Here is a 7,800-nt window from a genome sequence, read left to right on the forward strand (position 1 = left end):
AAATTATGCAGGTCCACGATTGCTTCATGTTGTTCCAAAACAAATCAATTAAATTAATTTAATAGTTTTTACAGTGGATTGAACATAAAACAATTAAGTTGTCCCTCAAAAAACTCTCAAGAATTGTGTTTCAGCTCATTTTAAATAAGTAGTTTGAACAAGCACCAAATATAATTTTGCAGTCAAATGCAGCTATTTTTTACATTTATTTTGTATGTTTCTAGAAAATGCTTCTTGATTTAAGAATTGGTAGACGTTTGAACTAGAAATGCACTGTAGTAAGTGCAGGGTTCCACACAATTCATTCATGTTGTTCCAACACAAATCAATTAAATTCAATTAACAAACTGAAGTGGATCAAACATAAAATAACGAAGTGGTCCCTCAAAAAAAATCTTAAATTCTGTTTGAACAAGCAGCAAAAGTCTTGTTTTGAGAGTGAGACAAAAATGAAGTAAGAAACACATTTTTTGCAGTGCATCAACACACACACACACACACACACACACACACACGCACACGCATATGCACATGCACACACACTCACTCACTCACTCTTCTCTATTGTCCTTCTTCTGTCTGCGGCGGCACATTCTCCACTCCATCTCCCGTCTCTGCTGCTGTGGCGGCGGCTGCTGTGTTTGTGCTGTTGGCGTTCTGCAGAAACTTCCTCAAGTCCTTGAGCGCGGGTCTGAACATCTGAATGAGGGCCAGCAGAGCAGCCTGCGTGCCCTCCAGAGCCTGCGCCTGTCTCTCCTGGGCGCAGGCTTGGGCCTCCTGCGAGCGCCGGATCATCTGCAGCAGGTCGTTCTGGTTCTCAAGGTGTTGTGCGATCTCCCGCACGTGCAGGTTGGTGACGCGGTGCTCCTGCAGCAGTTTGGCCGAGTTGAGGGCGATTCTGCTCTTCAGTTCCTGCGGTTTATTGGAGCATTCAGCCTGAGCGGTCAGCATCTCCACCGGAGCCTCTGCTGTTACGGTCACTGGTGTCTCAGTGGTGCAGTACTCCACCATTCCCTCCTCCAGAGTGTGATACGTCGTCTCTGCTGCGCACATACAGTTGAAGTCAGATTTATTAGCCCCCCTGTATATTTTTTACCCAATTTCTGTTTAACGGAGAGCAGATTTTTTCAACACATTTCTAAACATAATAGTTTTAATAACTCATCTCTAATAACTGATTTATTTTCTCTTTGTCATGATGACAGTGAATAATATTAGACTAGATATTCTTCAAGACACTAGTATTCAGCTTAAAGTGACATTTAAAGGCTTAACTAGGCTAATTAGGCAAGTTTGGGTAATAAGGCAAGTCCCTGTATAACAGTGTCTACGGGGGCAGGACATTAGATTTGATGTTATTCTCTCTTCCGGCTGCCGTTATCAGTCTCATACTATTGTTTTCCTTTTTCTGGAAGTCTTGATAACACCATCATGGAGTTTTTCTTTCATTATTTCAGCAAATAGGGCTGTAATAAAATGATTTGTTGTATTCTCTCATTAACTGCGCTCTGAGTTTACCAACTATGATGACTTCTGCTGCTGAGAAACCCAGAAATGAGAAAAGGCTATATTGGGATTTTCATAACTTATGTTCTAGACTATTTCCCAGTGATGGGTTGCAGCTGGAAGGGCATCTGCTGCGTAAAACATGTGCTGGATAAGTTGGTGGTTCATTTACTCGCATTAAAATTTTGCAAGCTCAAACTCGAGTGTGACCGCAGCTTTAGTGTATTGAAGCAGGGTTGGAACTAAACTGTGCACAGCTGTGTCCCTCCAGGAACTGACTATGACACCCTCCCACATAGCAAAATATCTCTGACCCAGCTCTGGCCCACACAATCAGCTTTTGCTTGGCCCACATGCTGTAGTGAAGTACTGTACATGACTGGACCAAGTCTGGCTTCCAGACAAAGGCCAAAAATTGACCCCATCTGGGCCAAGTCTCAACCAAGTAAATAACCAATAACTGAGCCTGAACTGGGCCAGATTTTGGTGTGTCACGACTGCAATGAAATTGATAAACCCATGAATCATTGCGCTGTAGGCGAGCTATGGGCGTGCTTTTTTTCTAAACGACCTGATTGGAAGATTTTTTAAATAATGAAAATGTATTTTAAATGTGGGTCAAGACAGGACAAACGTATATGGCCCACATATTAATTATTAACATCTGGGCCAAATATTATAATTAACATCTGGCCCAAGTTTTGTGTGTCGCATTAAAGACGGTGATACCTCTGCCAAACCAGGGCCATGTTCGGCCCACATGCTGTATGCCAGAGCCAGACGAATGCCTGCTGTGCCAGATTTTTGCCAAATCTGGGCCAGAATTCTTTGCTACTTGGGCAGCTTGTTCTAGACTAATGTAAAGACATCTAAAATACACATTTGCAATAATAGATGTAAACATCGCCGAATTGGAGCTCTGGCAGGGACAAAAACGGCTGCAGTATATGGATCGCAAGCAGCCATCATTTACAGTTTGTGATCATATCTCTGTTTTGTTCTGCTGATATGTGTACAATTATTGGTAGCTTGAAACTGATGGAAATAGGAGCAGATTCAGCCTGATCTCACGAGAAAACGTAAGTATTTTACGTTTTGTCAGTTTAGTGGCTAATTCGTACGAATTCATACGAGTTCAGTCGTACGAAATTGTACGATTTTAAAAAGGAGGCGTGGCACCTAACCCCACCCCTAAACCCAACCGTCATTGGCGGATGAGCAAATCGTACTAAATAGTACGAATTAGATCATACGAATTCGTACGAATTAGCCACTAAATCAAAAAGTTACGAATTGCCGTGAGATTGTGTTGGCAGATTGTGCTGCGTTTCTATGGAGATCCCAGTGTAGCTGCCATTACGGCCCATTGCTTTTTTCTCCACACAGGTCATGTGACTGAAACTATCTATTAGTATTGTTTTACCCAGTTGACCTGGGATATATTACCATGAAGCAAAAGTTTGTCTTGTTTTTATATAAAGATTACGTGTCAAACTGTAATCATACCTTCAAGAGTTTTTATCTCACACGCTGCTGCAGTTGCCGGCTGAATACCTGTGAAGAGAGAACACATTATAATAAGGCCTCTGATGCGTTTATAAATGCAAAATGTAGATTACAACACATAAATAAATCCAAATTTTCTTCATCAGAATTTTGTCATGTGAATTTTAAGCCAAAATGTTGAAAATGCATTGCCAATTTAGAGATAACATTGAAAATTGTTCCCAAATCTTCTTTCAGAATAGTAGTAATAGTAGTAGTTGGAATACACCCAAAACTAAAAGTCTTACTTAAATGATTATTAAGCGTTATTTATTTGTGTCTGTAGATGTCAATGGCAATACACATACTTAAAAGTAAGTCCTACTATTCTATATAAGCAATATATGCAATGTTTCAATAAATGTTGTAAACAAATCAGATTTTTTATAATGTAAATACTGTCACTCGACGGACAGAGAAGTATGCAGAAGACATCGGTGAGCAAATCAAAGCAAAAACTAGTGTAATTCTGTTATAAATGAGATGGTTTTGTTTTTACTGTAATAATTTCATTATAAAATAAAAAAATAAATGCTGTGTTAGTGGCGTGGGTTTCCTCCGGGTGCTCCGGTTTCCCCCACAGTCCAAAGACATGTGGTACAGGTGAATTGGGTAAGCTAAAATTGTCCGTAGTGTATGTGTGTGGGTGTTTCCCAGTGATGGGTTGCAGCTGGAAGGGCATCCGCTTCGTAAAACATGTGCTGGATAAGTTGACGGTTCATTCTGCCGTGGCGACCCCAGTTTAATAAAGGAACTAAGCCGAAAAGAAAATGAACGAATGGATGCTGTATTAGTTAATATAAAGCAAATTTTGTTACTTTTAAATACTATTAAATAAATTAGGAAATTACACATGACAACTATATTTGCCTTGGGCTTACTAGCCTTAATCAAGTTAGAGTTTTGGCCCTTCATAAGAAAAAGTTTGGGTACCCCTGCTTTAGAGCATTCCTCCTCTGAAGATCAAGATATGGCTCCCAGTATTTACACTTACTGAATGCATATGTTTAAAGTCAGATGACCACCCTCTGAATGACCATTCTTGTAATATGTCTTTGTATCATCAGAAATCATAAGAAAAAACAGTTTTATAGAAATTAATGTTTTAGTAATGATTAAAATGATTTTTTCCACCACAATACAAAGTTGCATGCTGCTAACAGGAGTGTCTTATATTTACTATACATATTAACTTAATGTTGACATTTCTGAAATATATATGTATAGATAGATGGATAGATGGATAGATAGATAGATAGATAGATAGATAGATAGATAGATAGATAGATAGATAGATAGATAGATAGATAGAAGTCAGAATTATTAGCCCCCCTTCGATTTTTTTTCTTCTTTTACAAATATTTCGCAAATGATTTCTAACAGAGCAAGCATTTTTTTTTGCAGTATGTCTGATAATATTTTTTCGTCTGGAGAAAGTCTTATTTGGTTTATTTCGGCTAGAATAAAAGAAGTTTTTATTTTTTTTATGAACCATTTTAAGGTCAAAATTGTCTCTCCGTTAAACAAAAATTGGGGAAAAAATAAACAGGGGGGCTAATAATCCTGGGTGGCTGACTTCAACTGTGTGTGTGTGTGTGTGTGTGTGTGTGTGTGTGTGTGTGTGTGTGTGTGTGTGTGTATATATATATATATATATATATACACACACACACACTTATATGTATTTACTTGCGTGATTTTTAATCTTCTTGTTATGTAAAGCACTTTGAACTACCATTTTGTATACTATATAAATAAACAAACATAACTAATCAAACAAATAAATACTTCTTATAGCTTAATACTAAACTCGCTAAATGTCTACATAATATTTCAGACATAAAACATTTATTTTACTCGTTGACAAAAAGCTACTTAATAATTTGTATATTTTTGAACTACAAACAAGACAAAAACTCGCATTTTTTGCAGCGCATGACTCTGAATGGCCTGAGTAAAGACTCGCGCTCTCCGCACGGTAAGTTGCGTAGTGCTAACGCTAGTGTCTTACTTTGCGTTAGAGTGACGGCGGCTGCGGAGCTGATGGGCACCGCGATCTCCGTTCCCGCGTCCGCCGCCGGGAGGCTGATGATAGTCGCTTCGCCCAGCAGATTGCAGATGCGCTGCTGCATGGAGGTCAGGATCACAGGCACGGTGGTGCAGTCGCCCGTGCCCTCCATGGCGGCTCGAGCCTGCGCCACTTTCCGCCGCACCTCCGTCTTCAGATCCGACCATTTCTTCTTGACTTCGGCGAGCTCGCGCTGGCAGGTGCTCACGGCGTTCACGCGCTTCAGGATCTCCATCCACGCGCTGTTTTTGGCGATGTGTGTGACGCCCGCGTTAAAGTGATTCACCAAAATATGCTTCTGCTTCTCCATCTCCTCCACGATGATCTCCACCTCCCTCTCGGAGAAGTTCGTTTTTCTCTTTTTGGCCTGAGATGCCATAACGTTGTAAATTTGACGGATGGAGAGGGGGGGAAATTGCGTAGAATACGTAAAAATAGTACGTTTTTGTCCCAACAGTATTGCGCAGCGTAATGGCTTCTGGAATCGACTTCTCTTCCAAAGAGAACGTCCGCGGACGCAAATGGCTGACGGCCCGCCTTTTTTCAGATCGTGCGATTCCTATTGGTTGAGATTCGTCGTTGGCGGTGACGATCTTTCTTTTCATTGGTGGAAAGTGTGGTCAGTCACTGCATACGTTAAACATTAAACGTCTTGATGGCCGTAGGAGGGAGCTGTTTAACAACAAATGATATATGTGATCGTGCGTGTACATACATTTGAAGTCAGAATTATTAGCCCTCCTGTTCAGTTTTGGTTCTTTTAAATTTCTTACCCAATTTTTGTTTAACGGAGAGATTTTTTTCAACACATTTCTAAACATAATAGTTTTAATAACTGATTTATTTTCTCTTTGACATGATGACAGTAAATAATATTAGACTAGATATTGTTCAAGACACTTCTATACAGCTTAAAGTGACATTTAAAGGCTTAACTAGGTTAATCAGGTTAAAGTTAGGGTAAATAGGCAAGTCATTGTATAACAGTGGTTTGTTCTGTAGACAATTGAAATAAATATTGTTAAGGGGGCTAATAATATTGACCTTAAAATGGTTTAAAAAAAACCTCAAAGCTGCTTTTGAAAACAAATAAGACTTTCTCTAGAAGAAAAAATATTATCAGAAATACTGTGAAAATGTCTTAGCTCCATTAAATATCGCTAATAATTTTGCCCTCAACTGTATCCTTGTGTACCCCCTAAACTAAATATATTATCATCATTTACTTGTCTTCACTTCTCACAAGCAGGGGTGAATTTAACCAATAAGCAAAGGTAAGCAGCCGCATAGGGCCCCAGCACATCTGGGGGCCCCCAATAAATATCTAGAAGTTTAAATTACACTAAACTGTATATAACATCATTTTCTATCATAATTTGTATAGTGAGAGTCAATCAAATAGTTTTTTTTTACATAAATAAATACTATTTAATATACAATAAAATATAATATTATTATAATAACCTAATGTTATGTAATATTATGAAAAAAATATCCACTACCCTCAATCATGGAGCAGTCCGGCTGTTAAATTTATAACAAATATATATATATATATATATATATATATATATATATATATATATATATATATATATATATATATATATATATATATATATATATATATAATCATTTTAAGACATCTAATTGTTTAAAATGTGAAGCTTACATTGAGATAAAACATAGAAAAGGAGATTGAGTGATATAAAAGACAGCAAAATAAGTAGTAGAAAGGGTGCATTTCAGGACTTTGTCCCCATGCTGGGGTTGCTTAGGGCCCCCAAAATTACTAAATCTGCCCCTGCTCACAAGTTTGATTTATTTTTTTCTGTTAAACACAAAAGAAGGAAAGATTATGTAAAGATGTTGGTAACCAGTGACTTCCACAGTATGGAAAACAAATAATATGGTAGTCAATGGTTACTGAGTTTCCAACATTCTTCAAATATCTTCTTTTTATATTCAACAGAAAAAATAAACTCAGAAAGACTCAGAAACTAAATAATTTAGAAAAATGAGAGAAAAATTAAATGTTTTGAATGAATAATTATTTTTTTTATGAACTATCCCTTTAAAGACAAAAAAAGTGTTTCAAACACCAGAAGAAAGTGTAATTAATAATCCCCCTGTGTTTAAGAATGTGTCCTGTTTATTAATTTCAATTAACATTGTTAGCGTGACTTATAAATTATGACAAACAATTCTTGTAAGTATATTCACAATAAAATCATCTGAAAACATATTCATTTTTCATACTTTCAAATATAATTCAATTTAGAATGGTCACTCATTTATATTAATATATAATTATTGTTTATTTTTATGACAGGTCAGAAAGTTGTTTCATTTTTACACAGATATCTTTTGCTGAATGATGATGAAAAATTACTGCACCCATATTCAGACAAATTTTTCACAAGTTATTTGAAACATTAAAATACACACTTGCATATAATCATTTAATATGTTTTTCTATTTTTATGAAATAATTTTATTTGCATTGTCACTATATATATATATATACACCTCTTTTTTATGATGTAATATTAATATTATGGCTCTTCTGAGTGTGCCAGTTTAGGTTCAGTTTAAAACACAATTCAGATTGTTTTATTATAATGTGTTAAAAAGTGTCATGTTGGGGGCGTGTCCACAGCTCGCTGATTTAGGGGTGTGTT

General features: G+C 37.0%; 1 protein-coding gene across 2 annotated transcripts; it reads right to left on the minus strand.

The window, feature by feature from the left end:
* Window positions 1-258: 258 nt before the first annotated feature.
* On the minus strand, window positions 259-5,607 carry naif1 (nuclear apoptosis inducing factor 1). Of its 2 annotated transcripts, none has more exons than XM_056464482.1 (3): window positions 5,063-5,607; window positions 3,013-3,060; window positions 259-1,040 (listed from the first exon to the last, which is right to left on the minus strand). In XM_056464482.1, exons 1-3 carry the CDS (start codon window positions 5,496-5,498, stop codon window positions 562-564), a joined length of 963 nt encoding a protein of 320 aa, XP_056320457.1. In that variant the 5' UTR covers window positions 5,499-5,607; the 3' UTR covers window positions 259-561. The 2 variants fall into 2 exon arrangements, with proteins under 2 accessions (XP_056320457.1, XP_056320456.1); XM_056464481.1 differs by having other exon boundaries at window positions 259-1,043.
* Window positions 5,608-7,800: the final 2,193 nt, after the last annotated feature.

Source organism: Danio aesculapii, chromosome 8, assembly GCF_903798145.1.
Source record: "Danio aesculapii chromosome 8, fDanAes4.1, whole genome shotgun sequence".
Lineage (NCBI taxonomy): Eukaryota > Metazoa > Chordata > Actinopteri > Cypriniformes > Danionidae > Danio > Danio aesculapii.